This window comes from Centrocercus urophasianus, unplaced genomic scaffold (genome assembly GCF_019232065.1).
Source record: "Centrocercus urophasianus isolate 14NV4802_14NV808 unplaced genomic scaffold, USGS_Curo_1.0 seq_14, whole genome shotgun sequence".
Classification (NCBI taxonomy): domain Eukaryota; kingdom Metazoa; phylum Chordata; class Aves; order Galliformes; family Phasianidae; genus Centrocercus; species Centrocercus urophasianus.
This window is the reverse complement of record NW_024884586.1, coordinates 25,519,351-25,545,257: the sequence shown is the minus strand read 5'-3', so window position 1 is coordinate 25,545,257 and position 25,907 is coordinate 25,519,351. Positions and strand designations below refer to the sequence as shown.

Sequence of the window (25,907 nt, the reverse complement as noted above, 5' to 3'; positions counted from 1 at the left end):
GAACCCTAGTGCAAATCTTATGATCAGGTACTCTGCGGCATAGAAGACAGGAGGAGATAAGTAGAGATTGAGTTTTGACAAATACTATGAAAGAAATGAAGAAGAGAGCATAAGTTATAAAATATATCAGCAATATTTTTCTATATCAGAAAATATTTATTGGAAGTGCATTTTTATACATATATACATACCAGCACATATATAAAAGATCTGATTATATTAAGTACAGACATACAATCCCAAATAAGACGGCCAATCTACCTTTGTAAGGCAAACAGAGCAAGAATACGAAAGCTAAATCTCTCCAGTTTATATCTCAATTTCCAGCAGTCCACGCTTCAAAGATGTTCTGAAGCAGAGGATAGACCAATATTGTTGTGTTTGAAGTCCCAATAAAGGGACTTCAACAAACCTGTCAAGTAATTAGAGTATAAAGACTTACTGGCAAAAAGCCCAACAGTTTTGTAGTAAAAGCTACCATTACTTCATGTAAATCATGCAAATGCATCGCTTTTCACTTAATGAATTTCATACGCTGTCAAAATAATTAAAAAAAAAAAAAAAAAATCTTTTTTTCCAGAAATTTCATTCTGCTCTTTAAGTCTTTAAACATTGCACTTAGTACTCTTATGCTCTTGCTGAATAAATTAGAGAACTCAGCAACTCTCAGCAATTTAATGACCAGGAGAAACATGCTTTTACTATTTTCAGGAATAATTTATACCAGTATAGGAAGAACACCATTCTGAAAATTACATTTTCTAGGCATGGAAGAATGTTACCAAAAAAAAAAAAATATATATATATATATTTTTAATACAATATTCTTTCCTACATCTAGAATCCAGAAGTGAGAAAAGCACAGTAACTAATCATGGAAGGCAATGAAAAGTTTGGAGAACACTCTCTTATGTACATACCCTGAATATGAAGGAAGAATATAGAAAAATTGAAACCAATAACTTCCCAAGGGATGCCTGAGAGACAATTGCAGCTATGAGAACAGATGGAGGGCTGAATTTGAACCAATTGCTTTGTAAAGAAAATACGAGCTGTGTAAACAGAAGGGGTCAATCAAGGATTTGGTTACTATAAATCACCAAATCTAATCCAAAGCCTTCACTCCAGTTCCAGCAGATTCAAGACAAATGCCCTGGTATGGAATCAAGGAGAATAAAAAAAGTGCAGTGTTTTATGGCTAACCTCAGTGAACTCAATGACAGAAGCGTTTTTAGATTGCAACCATGCTCTGAGTTCTGAAAGAAATTACTTCACATTGTTAAGTATCCTGAATGACAATACTAAGATATAAAGAAAAAAGTAAAGTGATGATGCTCCAGTGAGGCAAAAATGAAAGTGTTGCCTCTCATCTCAAAATAAATAAATAAATAAATAAATCCTTTTCCATATAATTTGTAAAGTTTTTATTTTCATTTGGTAGGTATCCTTTTGAATATAAATGTACAAAAAATGACAGTATGTTCAGAATGCATTAATACAATTGTTAATTGCGTTTATATAATGAGTCAGAGCATATCCATGGCTTTATTTACTCAACGCAATGCATTTGAAAGCTTCATAATCGGTAACCAACTTCAAAATTGCTATACAGAAGTTATTGTATTGATATCATGTAACAATAATTCTATACATTTCCTATGTCTCTTTATGAAGAAAATACTTCAAAAATTAAATAAACTCTTCAGATTATGAACTCTAACATATTACATCCCGTCTCTTTGCAAAAAAAAAAAAAAGAGAAGTTTTGTCTGGTTTTAACTGCACATCTAGGTTTCAGCTCCCTCTTGTTCCTGGAGTTACACACCACTGTGACCACAGCTACATATAATCAGTGTTTATATTCACATACCAATTGCTTATATAAATCAGAACAGAAAATTAATTTGTTCCTCCCTTTCTCAGCTGCTCCACAGTGAGCAAGATTTTTTCTGCTAGGTAGCAGGCAAGCTGTTTCCTGACAAGGTCCAGTCTGCTGCACTGCCTTTACTAGGTTTTCTAGGATTTACTTACTTCATGAGCTACACAAATTTTACCCTTAATAAAGATCCACAAGCCAAAGGAAAACAGTCCATTTGGTTTTTTTCCCGCCTCTCAATGATTCCTGATGAGATTAATGTATATGAACAGTTTGAGGCTCCTATCCAGTGTTAGGAAGTTTGCTTCATTTGTTTAATGAGATATCCAAATACTAGAATACAGTTCACACAATTTTTATTATTGATTCTTTACCATGGATCAAAGGAAATTTCCACAGCACTGTTAAATGCTTTTACAAATAAAAGTTCCTACTCTATTACATTGTCCTGTCTCAAAATATATTTCAGAGCTCTTGTGAGCGAGCACAAAGGAAGAGAAGTTCATGTAATACTTTACATGAACACCCTACACATGCCACCTTGGATGATTTCACATGCAGTATTAGATGCAAATTAAATCTTTATCATGAGTTCTCACTGGTTAGAGATAAGCATTTTTTGTTAATGAAAGAAGTTTACTGCTTTCATTGTCCTTATTTTCTCAGCAAAATACAAGGGTACTGGAATACTTTGCATGGCACACATTTAGATATCAGTGTCTCTAGGCAGTTTATCTAGATAAAGTATCACTTTCAAAGATCCTGATAATAAGTACTGAGGACAAATTAAGTACGAACATTGTCGGACACATTCGTTCTTAAACAATATTTTTTGTGCTTTTAAAATGCAGCAAGATACATACCCTACTGTTCCATTCTGGCTCTGACACTGCCTAAGCAAGGTCATTTCAGGTGATCTATTTATAGAGAAAGATCTTAGTCTCTTGAAGACTATACTGAAGAAAAACCTGTATAATTGACTGCTACAGGGAGAGGATCCAGCTCATTATTTGAATTACACATCCATCTGTTTCAGTCAGTGGGGTTTATAAAGATAGTTTAATTTAAGAGTTAGTTGAAATTATCAAATAACAGATAATTTTAAACTACAGAAGAGATTTAATTTTCCCCTGCTGTTGTGAATCAGCATTTTTTTTTTCCCCTCAAATAAATGCAGAAGAATATGTTGTGTAAGCCAGAGATTTAAAGGACTTTGCATTATCCTCATTTGGACCATGGACTATCTATTATACTGAGCCTGGTTATATTCCTTGCCATCTTCGCATTCTGATTATTTTGCTGTATTCAGTTTGGCTTCTTGTGTTACTTCAGTGTTAAATATTTAAAGCAGAAATATTAAGTCATGTATTTATTGTGCTAGCTGTATCTTAAGTTTTTAAAAATTCCTTCCTGCAGAACATTACATGAAGGATGAAAATCTATCTACAGAGATACTCATGCTGTATTTTATCAGAGATTAAGCAGATACTGACAGTATGATATTACACAATCTCTTAAATTGTCTCACATGTAAGAACTCCTGTTTTTTATCTTTTTTTTTCCTTTCTTTTTTATCAGTTATTCTAAGGATCTAGTATATCTAAGGATCCCAATGTACCTGCTGCTAAGGGGCAATCTATTGCCTTTCATAAAAATCACAACCAGAACCTACTTCTTTATGATCTGGGATTTCTTATCTGCTAATGCTTCTCAGTGAGATGATATTTACTTACTGTTTTATTCTATATTTAAATGTTAAGTTACTCTAAGTCACAGATTTTTTTTAAGCTCTTGGTCACTATAGATAGCATGGATTTACATTTTTGTGTCTAGATGTTGAATTCTGAATATAGACATTAACATTGTATTAGAGATTTACATTTTTCACACAGTCCAAGAAAGCACCTGTAACTCTATAACATGATGGAAAATACCATAATAGCAGGATGGCAAAGCCTTTGGCTGCAGCAAATGCAGACAAGCCCAAGTAAAGCAAGTATAGAAGCATCAACAAAAGAAAAGAGCTACTTACCTTCAAAAGGCCACAAGTAGGAAAAGATCCCCAGTGAGATACTTTCTTCTCTACTGTCAACCTTTAAATTAGCTCTGGGAAGGGGTGGATCCTGGCTCCACTCTTTCCAATCACTCAGTGTATTGCATGCACCTGAACTCCCCTGGGTTGGTCTTACCTTCCCACCAGGTGCTCAATTAATATTTCATGCCATGGCTTAGCATTTCAGCTACAATATTTCAGTTGTTTAGAAATATTTAAATCCAAAATATTTTAAATTGTTTGAACTTTCTATGTTTCTGATATTTTACAGTTGATTGACTGAAAAGGAAACTTCTTTCATAGAATATGTTTTCTTTGGTTTTCAGCATATTTCATGTTTTCCTATGGTTTGAAGAATGTTTTCATTTGAAATATTTCATAACCCTAGCTTTGGGATATTATGGGAGGAGAAACAGATTCATGAAATTTCTACCAACAGGCTAATTTGGTGATTCAAAGTCTTCTTTCTGATGACAGATACTAACATGGGGAAGGATGAAAAAAAGAATTACCCAACAAAGCAAAATTTATTCTAAAATAACTGAAGTTTGAGGAATCTATAGGTACTGAAGTGTATATTCTGATACATTCCAATATCCACAGTCAAGGAAAAGATTATCAGGGAAGGGAATATGAAAATAGAGGAAGACTATCTAAAAAAGCTTTTGAGATTGCAGAAGGAAAGTTGATAGACCCAGAAAACTCCAGATAATCTTACCACTCCAATTCAGACAGAACTATTCAATTGATAAGGTCATTCTTTGCATGTTAGATGATTAATGGTAAAGTCTTCTTCCAAATATAATTCCACTATATTCTGTATAAAGTTTGTTGTTTAGTTTGGCTATGAATTTTTATCCAGCAATCCAACTCATTAGAAAGAGTGACAGGGGATCTTTCCTTACGAGGAACACTAAACCCATACCTCTCTTCTTGATCTTCTTATTTCTTTTGCAAAGCAGCAGGATTTCTCCAGTCCTGTATGTCTAGGAGATCATTCCTTTTTTTTTTGCACCTTTGATTCAAACCTTACTGTTGAACACAGATTGACAAGTGCCAGCAAGTCCTGGTCAAAATTTGAGAAATCCTTTTTCTGAAGATTTGCAGGTCAGGGGCAAGGAGAGAGAGATTAATAGCAGCTTAATTGCCAGCAAGAAGACTTTTGTGTGGGCTCCTCTCGAGGGAGATAACTATATCTGCATGCTCAGGAACGCTGCACATGACTTACCTAAGTGTCCAGGAATGCCATGTTGGCAGAAGAAGAGGATAAAAAAGGGAACCTACAACCAAGTGAGTGGTGTCTGACATGCCTCATGATGTGATACCTACCTGCTGCTGGACTCTTCTGGGCTTGCTACCTGAGACTTGCCTGTTTCTCCTGGACTCGCTGTCTCTGTACCTGCCTGTTGCCTAAGGCAGGCCACTCTGTTTCTTCTCTACCCTGTTCTTTTCCTCCTGTATTGGCCTTGGACCATTGGAATGGCATGCAACGGGATGCTGCTAGACCTTAGTGGTGACTATCCCTACTTTACAAAGGAGTAATTCTTGTCCTTTCCTATCACCCTCTTTCTCTTCCCCATCACTCTAATTCATATTAATCACCAGCCTTCCCTTCCCCATCTCCCTGATTGACTAGGATTCCTAATAAACTGGTTGGGCAAACATTTGACCTACTGTGTCTTAATCTTGCCATCAGGTATGCATATATTAAAAGAACATCCTCTCCCTCCTGTAATTGAATCAAGACACTATGGTAGTGTACTCTTGTTTCAGGATATTTCAGTGTCTTTTAGAAAATGAATGAGGTGGAAATTTCCCAATCAGTATGCACTTGTGACATTAATTACTTACAGTTCACTGACATAACAATTTATTACTACTCAAAAGAATGAATTGAGATAACAACTGAATTCCTCTCTTTTTAACCACAGATGTGGAAGGTCTAACTTGCAATATACAACTGACAAGTTTTTATTTTTTTATGTATTAAGAGCACATTTATCTCCAAAGTTAAGTACAGAATTTTGTTTATTGCACTAACATGAGGTACAAGGATAGAAATGTTCTTATCCACAAAAACACAGGGCAGGAATTTTTTTCAACCTTCACTACATTTCATCTTTTCTGCCAATCCTTGTAGTAACAGGTTGAAGGTAATATTCAGTCATTTAAGACGCTAAATTCTTAGTGATTTTTTTTTTTACCAGACATCAATAAAACACAGGTGTTAAAATCCCTGGTTCACAATAACAATTTTAAATCAGTTTAAGCTAACATTTCTTCCCTAAAGAGATATTTTCTCACTTTAAATGTTGGGACTAGAGTTGTCATTATCTCTTCAGTTGCCCTTCTTCAGTCAGTTGTTGTCATCAAACCAGATCTGCTACCTGCCTGCAAGGCCACAAGCCTCCTTATGGTTCCGAGGAAGCAGCATGACCTTCAGTATGAAATTAACTTGGCCCCTCATAATTCTCAAATTTGAATAGAAATAGTAAAATTCCTCCCTGGCCAGGCTCAGAATATTGCTTCAGAGGATCCAATTTAAACAAACAAGCATCATTGCCCCCCAAAAACTGCTCATTTGTATAGATGAGCAGCACTCTCTCAGAGACAGAAGAAAGACAGGAGGCTCCAAAAGGAACACAGACCATCAGTCTGCCTCTTTGCTTCCCACTGGGCTTTTACTGCCTGCCAAGAAGGAAGACCTTAAACTACTGACCTGCCTATGCCCCCAGCCACCAATCCCATGTTTGCTTTTTTTCCTGTGGTTAATTATTTACATCACTTGCTTGAATAAGCAATGTTTTAAAACAGAGTCTTTAAAACATCTCACAGGCAACTAGTGTATGTGATTCAGCAAGCCAGTGCACTGGCCCATAGCTCCATCTGCCTCCAAGAAACAGCAAGGTTAGTCTGACCATAAAATTATTCTCAGTGGAATGGCAGGTTTCCTGATCAACAATGTGCTGAATTCAGCAGGAACAGGCTTCTGACTGAACAGCCTTGATTTTCAGCATAAGTGTAAAAACTGTTACAGACTATTTTGTGACTAGGATATACAAAAATATACAAAGACAAGAGATATTCAAGTAGTAAATTTCTGCTGTCCAATTTCATGTATTCATATATAGAGGGAAAGAAAGACTACTGTTCCATCTACAGACTGAATCAAGAAAAGATTTATGAGTGCAGAGCTCTCTTTCATTAGGTTATGTGGTGAGCTAAGATACTGTGGTTCGTTTAAGAATGGTATATCATTTCATTTATTTATTTTGAATTTTGGACTGTTCCATTTAGAAACCACAGGTATTATAATAACATCCGGCAAAAGCATTATCAACAAAACTTCAAGAAACTTCATCTCCTGAGAATACAAGGGAGATAGAAAAAACTTCAGTAAAAATAATTTTCAGACATAGATGATAAAGGAAAAAAGCAGACTGTATAAATAACACTTAAGTTCCAAGAACTGCATACCTAAAGCTGAGATTTTTTTAGACTTTTGATTTTTCAGATTAAATGTGTGAAGACATTGCTGCGAAGAATAATTCCTGTAAATGTCCAAGTACTGGCCTAAAGTCTTCCATTGAATGAAATATGCTAATGAAAGAAAATGAGACTTTAGTTCCCGAGAAACTTAATAAGGTTAGCTAAATAAATACCGAAACTCATAGGCTGTAGGATGGCAGCATATTTAGCCTGAAAATATGAACATATTCCCGCTTGAGCTGTCATTTAAATATCCATAGTCTAGTGATTTTCCCTTAGAGATTTCCCATATTACTTTGAACATCCCCTAAAAAAAAATGAAAGTACAACTTTATTTCAGCCAAATCTCTTCAGAACTAAGACTTGTTTGTAGGGTAAAGACAGCAGCTAGCTTGACCAAAATTTCTATCAGTCTCTTTTGAGGGTCTTCAAATTATAATCCACTGCCAGATCACAAGCCACTTGAATGGCAATTGGAATATGTGTTCTTCAGAAGGTATATACAGAGACACCACCAGGTCCATGAGGACAACCAGTGTGGCATTAAAGTTACTACTGCATTTTGTCTCCTCTCACTTAGCTCTAAATTGTCCTTGTTTGTTCATTTGAAAGAGGGAGTCAAAATCAGTTGAGCACTGTCACCAGCCTCTTTACAGTCATTTCCAGCTACGGAATATTTAACTAGGCAGTACAATACACCAAAGAAGTAAACCCCAATTGCCCTTATTCTGAATAATTCTTCACTTAATTTAAAGAAGTTATTTCTGTATTCCAGATAGATGCTAGATATGAAAAATGTCAACTCATATAACCACATGATACAACCACTTTAGCCTGTACAGAATAAAATTTGGATATTTTAAGAACTTTTAAGTTAGAACTGAGTATGATTTAGAATTTACCAGTTTGTAAATAAAAGTTTCACAGCGCTCTAAAAAGCTCTGAGGAGATAGTGAAGATAACTTAAGTTTTAAGATGAGTACTGGCTTTGTTACAAACCTTAAATAATCCAAGAAAATTAGGCTTATTGTCAGTACAGTATTCCTACAGCTACATTTTAGTAGTACTACTACTGGAAATATAACTCCCCCCAAAATTTAAATACAGATATGTAAATATAAATATATACATGCAGTTCCACATGTTAACTCTATTGATTTACAAATAGTATAGGCTTATTTAGATTCTGTGTTCAACAGAAACAATGAATGCTGTATTGTATAACCCCTACTGAAAAAGAAAAGATACCGTAGGTTATTGTTGGATTTCTTCTCTGACAGCTCCCTTAGGAAATTGTACAAAAGTATTTATTATTTATATATAAGCAAGAATGTCAACACATTTTTAGATAACTGTATTTTTTTTATGTCTAGCAATGGAAACTACAGAATAAATTATATATGACATGTGTAGCTATTCTAAGAAAGTTGGTATTATGTAGCCAGCAATATACATATTAGATATGAAATGTTGGATGGAGGTAGTACTTTTGGAATGTTGTTGATGTTCCTATTTCATACCACTATCTATACAAAATTAAGATAAAAAGTACTCAACATAGTTTTCTGTAACCTGATAATATCTGTCCATATGAGTACTTTCAGATGTCCTGAGGTGATATGCCAGCTGTTAAGAAGGTTGCATTTTACTTCAAAACCCACAGGTATATAGCAAACATATTTTGCTATGCATACCATCTGGTACCTGTTTTTACCAGAGAACAGAGTGTGTTTCATCATTAAATCCCATCCTGGAATACTAAAATTAATTCAGACAGATATATGCGTTTTACTCCCTGTGGGTTTTCCTATCAAAATAATCTTACTTTTTGTGGCAGCAGATGAAGTCACCAGATCAAATTATACTCTAAGATAGACACATAAAACAAATAGAAAATCAATAGGTTTGTACAAACATACATGTTCAAAAAGTAATTAAATGTAAATTACAGCTAGTATACAAGTATCTTGTATACACAGTAGAGTGTCATCTTCTACTTCTTGAACTTTATTGTGGTACAAATTAATTAGAAAATCGGGATTTATTTTCTGGTCACATCAAGGATAGGTATCAATATTCTCCACCTTGATTATTCCTGCAATTTAATTCTAACAATGTTTCTTTTGTGAACCTAATCAAAATTCAAATTAATGACACTTTTGTCCAGTACTTTCATCAGTTTCATTACACAAAGGATTTTCTAGGGAAAAGATATATTTTCATCAGTGGAGGAAGGCTAAAATTTATTCCAACATTATTTACAAAAAAAAAAAAAAAAAAAAAAAAAAAAAAGGAATTTGCATCCCAAACAAATAGAAAAATATGATAAATAAATAGAAAACAAATAGAACAACGACAAAGGAAAGGTTTTATCTTCAACTGAATGAACAGTCATTTTGAAATATGAAAACTGATTTTCACAATAATTGAAAAATTGCAGTTTTTCACAAGAAATCAATGTAAGTTTGCGTGAATATGCATGTTTTTAATGAGAAAAAAAATAATTAAAGATTACAACTAATTCTTCCCTAAGAACAAAACTTTATTTGGTGGTTAGAAAAGGTGGATCTGCAAAGCAGTGTAATGGCAATCTACTGAATTAAACATTTATTACAGAAAGCTGCAATTATCTGCATATCTCACTTTTACCCCTGATACCAAGCTCTCATCAGGTGTCACAGTGCTACATATGGAGAATATTTTTGGAATGCTTTCCTCTTTCACCTTCAAGATTTTTGCATAATGAGATTCACTTCTATTCATTTGCTTTTGTTCAGGATAGCTGATGAATTAGACATTACTGTATTAAAAGCATCCTGGGCTTTGTACATAAAGGATTAGAGCCAATTAATGAGCCAAGATTGAAATGAATTCTTTTTTGTCCTTGTTTTACATAGTGGTCATATCCTCCAAACTTCCAAACCAAGTTCTCAACAAACTTGAATGAAATTCTGCATTCTAAACCATACGATCTTCAGCTGGCTCAAGCTGTAGAAGAACTGGCTTGACGTAGAAGGGCTCTATAAAGTTTCACAAATTTCGTAATACAGGAAGAATATAACAATTCAGGGAATTCAGCATTTCCTTTCCCAACTCAAAGTTTCTGTTAACAATCCTCTACTGTGACCAGTCCTGAACTGGGGAGAAATACTCCCCATCTCTCTCCATCATCCCTTTACAGACGTACGGGTTTAATTTATTCAATTAATTCTGTCTTAGGTCTTACTTTATTTTAACAGGGTATTTGTGGAGTCATAATCACCTGTGTAAGTATAAAGTTGATAGAATTGGTGCTATTTTGTTTCCAGTTCACTCCTTTTTTGCAGTACTGTAAGAGAGAGAATTGGGGTTGCATGTGTGAAATTCATATAATTACAAGCTCTTAACCTCAAAAAAGTAATTCAGAGCCCTAATTTTAAAAAGAGCAGTTTAACTTAGTCAACAGCATAAGGGAAGATTTGAACCAATTAGATTTTAAAAAGTCTCTAACAGCTCTCACTGTTAAGAAACACCACAGGACATCTCCTGGTCATTTTGCTGTGTTATAAGGATGCTAGGTAACAGGAGACTGAATTATATTGATGAGGTTTAGTCCCATAGTTCTAGGTCATTTACTTTAAGTAACCCAGCTTGGCCAATTTCATTACCATTTATCTTTGTAGACTATGTATCAGCTATCAGATACTTGACATCCTTGATATCTTGATGCTTGAATACCTTCTGAGTAATGAAGAACAAGGATTCACTCACCATTAAGGACAGAACACTAGAAATTGTAGTTCTGATGGTTACCTAAGATTGAAGATATTTAATCTTATTATTAGGGCTTGAATGTTCCTATAAGGTTTATTCTTGACTCTGCTGCAGATTTTCCTCATGTTTTGTAAATTATCTGCCATTTTTTTCAACATCATTCACAGGCTTTTACTTGCATACAAGATGCCAAAGGACAGTCCAGTTTGTTTAAAAACAAGCAACCAAATTCCCACAACTTCATGGAAAGAAACAAAGTGAAAAACAGTAAATCAGCAGCTGAAATTTGGTACAATATGTATTTTAGCTTATTTTATTATTTTAGTTTTGAATCTGTTGTATGATGCAGAATATTTTCATAAAACTTGAGACCTCATGTTCTATAGGGAGATATTAGTAGCATGAGAGGCATGGGAGAAAGTAGTCTTTGCTCCACCACTACTGTATTTATGACAGCGTAGTTCCACCACAAGATCCAAAGATACACAGAAAACACAGATCAGAGAATGGTGTCCCTAAATTGCCTGCAGTGGGGTAAACTATAAACTGAGTTTAGTTAACCCTGGACACCTAAGCCTCAGGAGGATGGCAGCCAGCAGTCCGAGTTCTTTGGCATCACTGTTAGGCTCACAACAGAGTTTGAGCTTATTTGTGTATGCAGCATAAAAGTAGTCCTCACAGTGAGTGACAGCAAGGGCTAGAAAAAAAATGTCTTACAGGGAGAGAGGTACAGGTTTTCTCATGATACATTCAGATCAGTGGAGTAAACACAAATAGGAGTAACTGCTAAATTCAGCAGAAGGAACTGCACAATGTAATTCTTAAATTAAAGGTGACTGAATATTCTCTCACCGTGATGAGATGCTCTGCAATGCTGTGAGGATGAGCCACTTATTTTCTTTGATGAGTGTTTTTGTCATTAACTTTTAAGGTCACCTGAATGGAGTTAAAATAATCCCATGGATAACCAGCTATTGAAAAGTAGTCTATATGGGAAGAGAAGGCCTAATGCGTCTGTGCAATAGATGACCATCTCCTTTTGTAAAGATTTATAAAAGACAGCCTAAACACACCAAGGGAGTTAACAGAACTTCAAATCTTCTCAACAAATACAAACAATTTTATGTGTATGGGGAACTAGCAAGATGACAAAAAAATGTGACTGGATTAAAGAAAGAAAAAGACAGCTGTCATACTCATCTTGAAGTGCCATACTGTTCATACTGACATGCAGCTGCAGGAATTGCACAACAGAATAAATTTAATCAGAATTTTTATGATATCGCTTAGTTTTAAAAACAGCACCAGACTCTGTTCTCACTTTACATGGAGAAAATGAGACTGAACCAAGTCTACAACCCAATCTGGATGCTGGTGAAGGGAAGCAAGGTCAAGTCCACCATGGGCAAACTATACTGCCAACATTTCTTTGCATTCTTTTTTATTCAAATTCTTACATTCTCTATTTCCTCTGTGCATACCACATTTCTTGCATCTTCTCTGCAAGAGGACAAATGATGAGCAGCTGTCTGCCTCACAGTACTTCAATTCAGACCTTCCACCTGTAATAAAACGGTGAAAAATATTCAGATATATGATTACTGAGATTCTAACAGAGCATTTGTGAGAGGCACTTTTAATGCATTAAAATAGTGGATTTTTTCCATTACTACCAGCAACCACTGAGCTGAAAATAAAGAAACTGAGTTAAAACATAAGATCTGAAATTGAAACTATTATTTGAATTAATCAGATTAACAAAAAGATGAAAACAAAACACAAGCAATGAGACCTTCACATAAATTTCCACATAATTTGTGTTAAATCAGAAATAGAACTCCCAAAACCTTATATACTATCAATAACACAGTTGTGAATTAACAAAAAAAAAATCATGGGAACAGCAATATGGGTAAAATGGTTTTTCATTTTTAAGATGAAAACTCTAGGTGAAAACTTGTGTTCTTCGGATTAGTCATAAACCCTAAATGCTCATAAAAATCCCATGCATGTACAGAAGTTATAGTGTTATTGCCATTGATTTCAGATTTGGACCAGGGCCAGAGAACCTAATGTCTCAATCCAGAAAAATGGTATCGCATGCTATTATGAAGGACAAAAGTTGCTTTGCTGGCTGAGAAACAGATCTAAGGCTGCTGACAGGTACTGCAGAAGGACCAGCTGAGATTATTTAAGAAGTCACTGATCCCAGCTCTCAGTTTCCCTTGAGATGATATGTCAGGGGTGCATTTCTTAACAACCATGAGGTCGGCTTGCACCTGTTACTGAGACACTTTCACTGAGCTGATGAAAGAAATGATATCCCACATATAAAGTGACTGACTACCATTGCAAAAATCAGAAAAAACTTCTATATTTGTACAGCTCAGATTCTTCTTACAAAGCTTACCAATGTTAGCTGAAACAACAACCTTGGCAGTTTGCAATAGAGTGCAGGATCTTGCATGGATACAGCTAAGGAGATTTTAGCACTTTTCCTGTTAAGTGTTTCTGTCATAAGCTCCCACTGCAAGATGGTAAAAATTCCAAAAGCAAAAGATAAGTGTGATAGAAAATTTTATGTGCTAAAAGCTCATCTGCACACTTAAAAAGAAGCACAAAAGAGAGACAATAGTAAGTGAAGACTCCCAGCCATCTTCTCCCAAGCCCATCACAGGAGCAATTAACCCACCAGAAAACCATCACCTCCACATGAACAGAGAGTGGAAACACAAAAGCAGCTGGCAAATCTAAATTAAGGAGTCAGGGAGGGACATTCTACCCAGGCCCCTCCCCAATCCCCCATCTCAAGGCTATCCCAGGAGATTCTCAGGAACAATTTCCAGGTGTGAAGCTCATGAAGATGAGCAAAGCTTGAAGCACCTGTTGGTTGTTTTTGTCCTGACTGAGTGAAGGTGCTGCCAGAGAAGGCAGCAGAATGAGGCTGTTGTGCTGTGCAGCACTCTGTGTCTGATTTGCATATGGTGTATACATGTGTACACTGGTTTTTTTTTGCACATACTGAGAACACTCACAACCTCTACTAGTTGACCTGAATCTGCTGCAGGAGGCTTGCTTCTCTCAGGGCAGTCAGATCTAAGATAAAGCACATTCACTTAACAAGGTGATGAATAGTTTTAGTCAATACTCTAATACATGCTCCTTATTCTTTCACAACATCTATGTAATTAATTATCAGGGTAATTTAGATTTGCAAATACACTGAAAAATAGAATTAGAAACTTTTTAAGAACTATGGATTTTTTTTTTTTTGTATTTATTTATGTCTTATGTTTCTAAAAAGTCAATTTATTTGCAAAGACAAAATTGGATAAAAAAAATTGGGAAACTTCCACAGATGACATGCCAATAGAGACTCCGCCCTATCAGCCGTAGCAATGGTAGTGGTTATATGTTTTGTACACATAACTGTGCTTGCTTTTAGCAATATCATTATAAGATCAAGTGCAGTTTTTTAAGCATGGATCTATAAGCACACACTGCTTCTACACAAGTTTTATTTTCCAGCTTCATAATTCATTTTTTTTCATAATCTAAAACAATAATATAAATAGAGGTTTAAAATATATTGAATTATAACATTGTAATGCCAGCAATGTTTGCCATTTTCATTTAAGTTGCTTAAAACTTGTCTTGATACATTTTGTTTTAAGAAACAATTCAAATGATTTCTGAAGTATAGAAAACAGAATTAATTCTCTGGAAGACTTTTAAAACTTTACCTTTTTTAAACTTTATCTTCTTTCAGCTGAGAATATTTATTTATTTAAGTACATTCATCTCAGTATAGAACTATCCTGAAGCTCTGAGTTCGCTGAGTGCCAGAAGAAGGTGTTATTAAAAGTACTTGAAAAAATTGGCAAGGGGACACCTACTCACTTTAATCATCACAAGTAAATCTGGAAGGAAGCCCCTCCGTATATATTATCTAGCATTTTATTTCAAAATAAAAATGAACTTCATAGAAAACATTGACAGTACATTTAATTCATTAATTTCATGTACATACAATCAAAGAATATTAGGCTGTTATAATTACAAAATAAACAAGAGAGTTAGGCAAAGTAGACTATGATAACAAAAGAGAATAAATGGAAGGCTTACCCTTATGCCACACTCACTACAAAACACCAGTAGAGGCAATTTCCAGAAGAGATCCTTCCTCTCTGGTAGCCAGCTCTTAAATAGGTCTAGGGGAGGTGCAGCCAGGCTCCACCCCGTCTGGCAGCACAGGTGAATTGCCTTCACCTGTGCTCCTCTGGCTGACTCATGGCTCACCTGAGGTGATCAATCAGAGGTTCAGGTCATGACTTAGCAGTTCCCATACACATGTGACATTTTGTTCTTCCTCAGATTACTCTGAGGTTTTCCAACTGGCATCAAAAAAGTACCCTCATCCCTTCATAGATAGAATTTAACTTGATATGCTTTAGTTTTGTAATGAGTCAGCATTTCTGGATGAATGATCTGATGTAAAGAATTTTGTTGTGTACATCTCTGAGCCACTGAGAAATTGCAGCCTTAATTTCATACAATAACTCTCATGTTTTATGACTTTTTTTGCACTATGGGTTGAATGCATGAATAATCATGCCCAAGGCAAGGCTTGATCTTACGGGCAGCTGTCTTGCACAAGAAGAATGAAGATATCCCTGGACAAACAAGAGCTGCCAACTGCCTGGGTTCTTCTATTGTTGGACCCATTACACATCTTGCAAAGGCAAGACAACAGCAGGCACTGCCACTGAGCTTGCTCAGTTGCTAAGTCCAGGAAGGGCTACATATGTGAGGTGACAGCCGCCTCTGAGCAGAGCAGTCAGGGGTGAAGGCAAGGACAAGCTGTAATCACAGCTTTAATTCCCCACTTCTCCTTAGCAGTAGAAAAGTGGCAAAGCCAGATCTTCCTGTTCTCTCTTCCCTATGGCTTTGCTTATGCTGCTGCTGAACAGACTTGCATCTGTTTTGTGCCTCTAGTTCCTCTGAGAATATTATCAGCTGTCCTAGGATGAACTTTGAGAAAACACATTCACTTCAATGAATGTCTTTTATTTCACTGTGAATAACAGCATAGTGATGCTGACCAAAAAATCAGGAATTTTAACTCTTTAACAGGTATGTAAGCCATACAGTATCTTTTAGAGATACACTCAGACAAATAGCCGCTCAGGAGCTAATTACGTATAAATAATTCCACAGAGGAGTGCAGCAACCATATTGTAGCTGAGATAGCCCTATAGCATAATTCATAACCTTATAATAGAGAAGCAGAGGATGTTTCTGAGCAAAAGTCCTGCTTGGCTATGATTAATGGTCCATGCATTGTTCAATTTTTATATTTTTGTTTTAGAACCTTACACATATTTCCTTACTATACCCAAGCCTCCTGGCCATGCTTCTGTCTTGATTCCTTTTTTGTCTTTTTTATTCAAAGCAGAAGGTCTCTGGGAAAGAAAGTTCAGATAAAAGAAATTCCTAGGCTTTTCAGTATTAGGAGGAATCAAGTATCCAGTGCCATACAGCTACTTGGCTCACTGTAGCATTACAAAGTGTTCAATACTGCAAAGCATAAACTGCTATTCCAATGGTGTGACAGTTTCAACGTATCAAATTTGGCACCTTTTCAATAAAATAGGCTAAATTTAGATAACCATATGCTCATCGTGACAAGCTAGCTTCTCCCTGATGTGTTCTCATGAGCATAAAAGAGGGCCTCAAAGTTTAACAAGTTTGAAGTGAATTCAAAATACCATATAATTTACTGTAGAAAGTTTGTGTGTTGAGTAAACATCACAGCTTAATTAATATATTCCGCTTAATGAACTAAGATTTAGCTGCACACTACTTGTTAATGTTCATGAGTCATACTGGCAAATTCATAAATCGTACTAGAAATGTTTTACCTATCCATGATTTTAGTGTATTGTAATAACAATGGTACAATTAAAGTCCATTCTCTCTTTACTACCAGAATGGCAAAGTTGAATTGTACATGCAGTTTCGCAATTACATTCCAATCTAAACATCATCTTGAGACAGTTCTAAACAACCATTTGAGACATTTAAAAACTAATGATTTTAAAACAAGGGTCCCTCAGAAGTCTCTAACTGCCTTTTTGTTGGAAAGGTTCCATATGATACACAATATTTACTTATGTATGTCTTATAATAAATACTGTAGAGGTTGACTTAATTTACTCTATACTAAGATCAGCATCATTCTAAAATTCACTTTTTTTTTTTTTTTTCTGTGTGATCATTTTGCTCACACACTGATCTTACTGATCTAAAAGCAAGCCAAAATCTGAAGAGCGTATCACCTTTCTAAAGGTAGAGGAAATCTTCAGTATACACTTACAGACAAGACAGTGCCATGAGAAAACACAGAACACATCATTTCAAGACTAATAATTAAAGTGCTTAACAAATTCCAGTGAAAAGAGTTGGACTTGTTTGTAAAACAAACAAACAGGCTCACAATTGCAAAATTCTAGTGATACTTAATAGCTTGTCTCACTTAAATTCGGCAAAAAAAACATGACAATATTTGTTAACCCTGTTTTAGAATTACAGTTCCTTAAAATATGTGCAGAATCTCATCAGTTCATTATGATGACTAGAAAAGAAGCCGTGCATACACAGAGCTTCACACATTCTTATGCAAAAGGCATTGCTAGAGCAGGACAACATTTTTTAAGTGTAAGTTAAGAAGTATCTAGAAAAGCTATGTTTCTTCAAATCACCAGTACTTTTAAAACATCACATGCAGTGGAAGCCTCTTTGTATTTAAAATCTTTTAACCATGGAGTAAATCCATTCTTAATGTGTGTTCATTGCAAGTTACCCTTGAAGCAATGTTTTAACGTTAAAAAAAAAAGTTACCATGATTGCATCAGAAATACCATAAAATATTTTAAAAATTAAACTTACATCTGATTTTATACCATGCATTTTTATAGAGAAGTCATATGTATTTAGTCATCATCTGTGCTTCAGTCATTACCAGGAAAAAGCGGACAGATTTTAATACAATGAAGGCAAACCTCTTTTTAGTTGCTCAGTTAAACTTGCTATTACCATAGCCTATAGCCGAATAATTTCATAGGAAGAAAGGTTTTTTGTTTGTTTGTTTGTTTGTTTTTTAAATGTGAATTGTTCAATTAAAAGAATGCACTTAGTTTTTAACTGTGTCCTTGACTATGTGTTTTCTTCTGTATCCATCTCTGCAGTTCAGTCTCTTACACAGTAATATAATTTAGGGAAAACTCCCTTCACAATTTTTCAAATATTTGTGTGTGTGTTTGTACTCACATGCGTGTATGGTTTATTATTGTTGCAGTTCTATGGAATGATATGGAGAAGTACCATCTGACTGCACTTATTTCACAGGCAACTGACTCCTGACTTCCTTAACGCATTTTAACTGGCACAGTATGAAGCATTTTCAAGTTCTGTTTTTCACAGAAATATTATCAGTGTTTCACAGAGAGGGATATTTACAATTTGGAGTTAAGCATACTAGCTGATAGCAACCTAACATGTTTTCTGAAAGCTTACAGTAACATAGAACTTCTGGGAAAAGTATCCCAAAAAATAGGTGGACATTAGAGAAGATGTAATCTCCCTGTTAAGCTCAGGAAATAATGAGATGTTCCCTTCATTTGGGAACTGTCTTGGTCTCTCAGAATGCAAAATTTCATCATTTCATAAAGAACAATATCAGACTTCCAGAACTATCTAGGCCTGTTCTCTCTCTCACAATTTTTGGACCCCATTTCTATACTTGTACATCGAACAAATCAAATCATTACAATTGATATGTTTGTTCTCCAAACATTCTTCAACAAAGATTAAGGTCTTTACATATCTTTTAAGTCAATGATCTATAAAGCTGAAATATTTATGGGAATAATTCAGACAGTTTATCTCCCCTCTGTACAAATGAAGTTAGTTTTCACTATTAAATTTAAAAAAAAAAAAAAGCAATTCCTTATTCTCTTTAAAAAAAAAAAAAAACACAAAAACCCCCCACAAAACTAATATTTCAACTTAAATATACCTAGCAAGACAGAAACCCTAAACAAATAATTTTAGAAATCCACACAAGTTTAGAGAGAACAAGATCAAGACGATGCAAAAAATAAAAAAATAACACTACTATTTTATGTCTGTTTATAGAAATCAATAGCATATTCAATTCTGCTGCAGCTTTCCATAAACATATAGTGATCATAATATTTGTTTTCATTTAAGATAAGAAACATTATTGTCCACTAGTACCAAACAGGGAATACAATGAAAAATACAAAGACTAACCGAATTTTCACATTTAATATCTGAATCTTCCATACATATCACTGGAAAAATTAATTCATTTTTAGTGAGACAGGAGCAAAGTCTAAGTGACTGTAATTTATGCTTTGGCTCTCATTCATTTTCTTTCAGTTAACACTCTTTCCCATCGTTGTGATAATTTTAAACCATTTATTCTGTAAATGAATAGTCATCTTTCGAGCAAACAGTCCATTAGCATTAATCATACAACTCTTATATGATACACTGACTGAAAAAGGTGTTTCCAATATTTCTCTTGCTTATGACAAATAAGTCATAGGTAAGAAACAAAATGCAGCAGTTGAAAAGGCTTGAAAATGTGATCTCCTAACATCATCTCATTTCTCTTCTGAAATACAAAAATGATTTAGAACTTACTGAAAAAAATAGAGGAATTGCATTTCTGTTGACCAAATTATGAGCTTTTACCTTCTTTATCATAGATTCTATTGAATAAATCAACATCTGTATTTCCTTATATATTTCTCTTATGAAAATTCTGAAGAATCCCAGCTTACTGGAGTACAAAATGTGCAACCGCATAAAGTAATTGAATGAACTGAGTCACTTCCTTTGACTGTTACAATCATTTCTGTGTCATACATGAAGGAATTTTAAGCATTAAAATCTTACAGCTATGAAGATGTTCACCTTCACTCGAGTTTGACTGAACACTGGCTATGCATCTGCAGGAAATAACTTGCATTAGCGCTTCTGCCTGACAAGAAATCAAGCTGAACCTGAACCAAAGCCCAGTGAAGTCAGCATGATTTTTTTCCTTCAATTTTAATTGGCAATGGATCAAGCCCTTTGCACAAAATCTCCTATTTTTTCAACTGTAAAACAATCCTTACAACTGTCAAACATTTTTCATTTCAATATACATTCAAAGGGAGACTTTGCAGAACACACCATGAATCCACAAAATGAAGATCAGGCTTGGATTCCTGTGTCAAATAGTAATCTTTAGAAGCTTGTTATATTGCAGATGGAGATTTTAGCTTCCATGTTGCCTTTCTAAAAATAACAGCCAGTTTTCCAGTGAACATGCAGTCAACTAGCAGTATCAATGAGCATTTATACTGCAGAGAATCATTTGACAAATCCATTTTATGATCTTCTATAATCAAACTGTGAAAACTTTTCATTTTACACATAAGGAAAGAGATTTTTAAAATCTTTAAAAACATGACATATTTCAAAGTCTTTTTATGTTTCAGTGTTGAAGAAAAACGCCTGTAAACAAAAATGATAATGAATACTATCTAAGAACTAATTACTTCTGTGGTTTGTTTTTTTTTTTTTATGTGGTTTTTTGTTTTTTTGTCAACATTGGCAAGTGACAAGAATTAAATGTTGAATTATTAACTGTAATCCAAAAAGAAAATATATGCATCTCCAGGACAAAGTACAATAAAATTCATTGTCAGGCTTGAAATAAAATACAATCAAAAGGCCATTTGCATTTCCAAGCCCTCATCTCCTTTTTGTGTTATAAAGTATCCCCAAATTTTTTAGCACCATTTGGGCACTTTTCTTTAAAATGCAGATACCACTTAGTTAGAAATGAACTTGTATGGTTTTTGAGTCCTGATCCAAGTCCTACTGTTGCCACTGAGATATTTTTTGTCAAATTCAGTGGGAATTAAGTACGGTCCATAAGCAAAACTTAGTACCCTATATTAAAATCATTGCTATTAATAGAGATTTGTTTCTGACTGCCCCAGTGGCTTACGAGTAAGTTGAGGGGACAGGAACAGTGCATTTCTTGTATCAGCTGTAAAGCAGAAAAGCTGAGGTTACTATTTGGATTCCCTGATGAAAAGCTGCAATCGTTTCATTTTCAAGGTAAACGCACCCTGCTATTTCCAGAATGACCTTGGCGGCCAACTGTGTTGCCCTTTGTGTCAGCAGAAAGAAGGCTGTTGGTGTCAGTGGGCTTTGGATCAGGCTTTAAAGACAGAGGAAGATTGCTTAAGGAAGAAAACGGACATAATGAATAGTCCTGATTTTCCAGGTTTTGTCACTTAGAGTTCAGAATATCAACAAGACACTTTAAACCCTGAAGAGTATTTGTAAGTCAATTATTTTGACCTTGTGTATTTCTTCAACCGTATACAATAATAAAGAAGAACAAACCTCTCTGGCTTACAAAAAAAAAAAAGGCAAATACTTTATTTATGAATAGAGATTTTAGCTGCTTTTTACACCATTGCAATGACTAAACAAATAGCATAAAATAAATGAAGGAGAGTATAAAATCACTTTATTCCAGCTGGTATTCCAAGACAACCTTCTGATTAAGTACAGAGTTGGATGTTTCAAGTATGGCACTTATATAAATAAGAGCAGAGAGAAGGTGATATAATCACAGTTAAAAGCAATGAACTCTGTTCCTTTGGTATGTGTGTCACCATAGGTAACTGTAGGTAAGTACGTAACTTGGCCAGCATGAACCAATTCCATCTTATTCGTGCACATATCAGGAAATGAACTGAAATGTACTGATATATTTTGTAGATCACAACTAACATAGGATGATTAAGGTCTCTGGTGTGTGTGGACAGGCAAACAATAAATGGCAAAATTATATTCAGCATTTATTGTTTAGCACAACTAAATGATGCACAAACTATGTTAGAAAATAGCTAGTAATACACACCAGGAATAAACTCTGTGATGTAGACAAGCAAAACAACATCAGACATCTGTGAGATAGGTGAGAGCAGATGTCCTGATTGAGCTGTGGTCACAGTGCAATTACCCTCCTTTTAAAACATGCTTACATCTTACATCACAACAGTTTCCCCCACCCCATCCCACCCCATATAGAGTATCCTTGCAGATTTTTAATATGAACATTCTACATGTTTACAAAGATTTATCAGACAGTCCAAACTGTAAACTCATCCTAAAGATGACCAAAAAGCTGCTCCACCAACAGATAGCATCCAATCTTTAGAAACAAAATTAGTGATAATAGTAGCTGTAAGGCTAGATCAACCATGGTTTTATAGCTGTTTTGTTTTGTTTTGCTTTCAGTCTTTTACATAGCACTGCAGTTTTGCAGCTAGTTCAGTAAGTGCAGATCCAATACCTTAATGGCTTTCTTGGTGGTTTGATAAAATGCTTGCCTAAGCAATGTACCTTTCTCTAATGGTGTCTGGGTCTGTTCCACCTGGCACCAAGTTTCAGTTCTGTCACAGCCTCACACATAAGCTGAGTCACTTGACTGAGTCCTGCCAAAGTTAGGCATGCTCATTCTTGGCAGATCCTTATTTCTGATTTCATATATGGATTTCCTTTTTGCCTGTACTCCTCTCACTGCCATTTTGATCTTTCTCCAGCCCAAGTGGTTCAGTTCTGCCAAATTGAGCACCACACAAATGCCACTGACAGCAAACATGAATACCAAGAACACAGTCTTCTCAGTGGGTCTAGAGACATAGCACTCTACTTCTTTAATGCAAGGGTATCTGTCACATTCGTACATGGAAGGGACATTGAATCCATACAGAAAATACTGCCCCACTAAGAATCCAATCTCTAGGGCATTTCGAAAGACCACTTGGATGATGTAAAATCGAGAAATGCCTTCTTGCCTCCTCATCTTTGATTTTGTAGTTCTGATTGCAGGATTGGGGATCTCTTTCACTTCTAAGCAGTCTGGTTCTGCCTCTTTGGTGGAGTTCTCAGTGTTCTGCAGCACCCCATTGACAATTGTGTTCTTGATTTTCTTACTATCCTCACGCTTCATTGAATCCTGGTCTCTCTCCAAGGTGAGGAAGACAGTGGAGTACCTCCGTTCCCTCTGCTTAGCAGACTGGTGAACAGAGTACGTTATGAAGCACAGGCTGGGAGTGCACACCATGATGATCTGGAACACCCAGTACCTTATGTGAGAAATAGGGAAAGCCTGGTCGTAACAAGCCTGATTGCAGCCTGGCTGCAGCGTATTACAGACAAACATAGTCTGCTCGTCATCGTACACCGTCTCCCCTACAATGGCCACAATGAGGATCCTGAAGATCACCACCACGGTCAGCAGGATCCTGGAACAGAGAAGCCCGTCAGTGCGCGCGGCCGGGAGCTGTCCAGTGCTGATCGGCCCGGGGCGCCGCAGCCGGCGCGGTATCGCCTCGGCGCGGCAGGGAGCGGCCATGCGTCGCCGCAAGCCCCAGCCATGGTGGGAGCTGCCCCGGCCCCTCTAGGAGAACCCATAGCGACCGCGCGGGCCGCAGCCGCCGAACGCGCAGAGAGGCGCGGAGGGGCTCTGCCTGCGGGACCGCTGTCGCGGCGGGATTCCCTCAATGTCTGCCCGCCGCCCCGCTACTCCTCGGGGTCGGGCAGAGCTCCGTGTCTCCGCGGCTCCGCATCCTGTGCCGTGGCTCCGTGCCCGTTCCGCCCGTACACGGGCTCTTTCCAGGCGAGCACGGTAGGAGCCCCGCGCAGGCTGCTCGCACCGCCGGGACTCTATAGAGCAGCAGGGCACCCCCGCGCCCCCCGTAGCGCCCCGTCGCCCTTACCTCCCTATCATAGTAGAGTGCTGCTGCACGGCAGCTTCCAGTAGCCTCTCTAGAATAGTCCATTCCCCCATCGCTGTTCATCCGGAGACAAAGACTTTGGCAAGCGGAGGGGATATCTTCACTTCTTCCTACCCCTTTCTTCCTTTCCTCCCCCCCTCCCCCTTTTTTTTTTTTTTTTCTTTGTTGTTGTGTTGCAAGGGATGAAGAAAGAAAAAAATAAAAAATAAAACGAGAGAAATCCCCCTCTACCGCCTGCAGTCTGGTAGTAGGAAGGCAGCTGGATGCGGCAGCCCTTTCGAGGACTCTCGGCTCGGCTCTGCCCGGTTCGGCCCGGCCCGATTCTACTCGGGGCCCCGCGGCGGCAGAGCCCGGCACGGCCCGCTCGGCTCGTGCCGCGGAGCGGCGGACCCGCGGCGGGAGGAGAGGAAGGTTGGCTTTTAATGTCTTGCTGCCTCTAATCTGCCTTTAAGTAGTCTCCGCTTGCGTCACTGACAGGTTGGTGGAGAGCAGCCAAAAGCAGCGCTCGGATTTTCTCATTTTTTATTATTCCCGTGAATATAAATAAATAAATGGGATAAAACAAATGAAGTAAATAAATGAGGAGGAGGGAGGCGGAGGAAGACCTGACCCAGCCACCACGAGCCTCCTCTCGCCAACGAGCAGCTCTTCGCCCGACCAGAGCCCGCCTTGATCGCAGTGAGGCCACTCCGGCTACCTCCCCACCACTGGGATCAGGCCACAGGGGAGTGTCCCCCTGGGAACCAGTGCTGGCCCGCGGCCGCTACTCTGGGTTGCTGTGCCCCCGTGCCTGGCTGCAGTCTCGGGGACTGTGGGGCTCTGCAAGCTGCCCAGGCTTGAGAGAACAGCAGTGTCATGCAGCAGTAATTTCATCTAGAACAACTGCTTACCCTTGGGGGATAACCGGTCTTAAAACTGTATTGTTACTCTCCTCTGATCACAGATATAATACAAGAATCGCTTGTGGAAGGAGAAGTGAACATATATAGCCATTTCAGATAATTCTGAGACTGAGATTGGATTTAAGTCAGAAAGGACACCAAACCTTCACTCAAGGCATCTCTAAACAGCACAAGAATAAAGACATTCTTTCATTATAAAACACCTACATATTCCCCCAAATTACTACAATATGTTTAAAATATTTTTTATTTTATAACTACCCTTACCTGAATACCTGAGACACTCCCCAACAATTTCAGATAAACCACTGACACCAGCTGAGATTGACTCTTTCCTGATGGTGAAACCTAAAGTGTGTTCTCTACATTTCCATAAAGATAAACTATAGCCTTTTACCTACTCAACTGATCTTATTAAAATGAACATAAGAAAAATTCAAATCAGTCTGATAATAGTGTTCTTGCTGCCAAACTCAGTAAAATCAGTCTTCTTCCAAAGCAGAACTGTTTAGGCCACTGTAAACAGTGTGGTCCTTTTTTTACTTTGCAGCTCTCTCATGAAACAGTATTGGGTTGTGATAAGGATGTGAAGTGTTCTCTAAAAAATAAGACCAAGCTTCATCAATGTGCAGGACATTGGTGTGTTTTAAACACCTCAAAATTTGTCTTTTCATTTGATGGTGCAGATGGTCTCTGATTCACATTACTAGAATCTGTTGCCTGATTGCCTGATTGGATCCCTAAATCTTTGAAATGGGAAAGTGTCAAATATGAGAAGATCAGTGAATACTTCTATTTGCAGAGAAAATGGTAGATTTTTCATCTTGTCCAATCAAGAATCTGTTAAGAAGTACTCTGGATTGGTTCTTTCCTACACCACTGCTTTTCCTTAAATCCTGACTACATCCTTCTTCAAACCTGAATCTCACACCTCCTGC

General features: G+C 36.8%; 1 protein-coding gene across 1 annotated transcript; it reads right to left on the bottom strand.

Moving 5' to 3' along the window:
* Window positions 1-22,731: 22,731 nt before the first annotated feature.
* On the bottom strand, window positions 22,732-24,120 carry GJD2 (gap junction protein delta 2). Its single transcript, XM_042814667.1, has 2 exons — window positions 24,050-24,120; window positions 22,732-23,575 (listed from the first exon to the last, which is right to left on the bottom strand). Exons 1-2 carry the CDS (start codon window positions 24,118-24,120, stop codon window positions 22,732-22,734), a joined length of 915 nt encoding a protein of 304 aa, XP_042670601.1.
* Between the last annotated feature and the right edge of the window lie 1,787 nt (window positions 24,121-25,907).

Coding starts and splice junctions, on each gene's coding strand:
- GJD2 (XM_042814667.1), bottom strand. CDS start 24,120: ATGGGGGAATGGACTATTCTAGAGAGGCTACTGGAAGCTGCCGTGCAG. Junction 23,576..24,049: donor CACTCTACTATGATAGGGAG/GTAAGGGCGACG, acceptor TCTCTGTTCCAG/GATCCTGCTGACCGTGGTGG.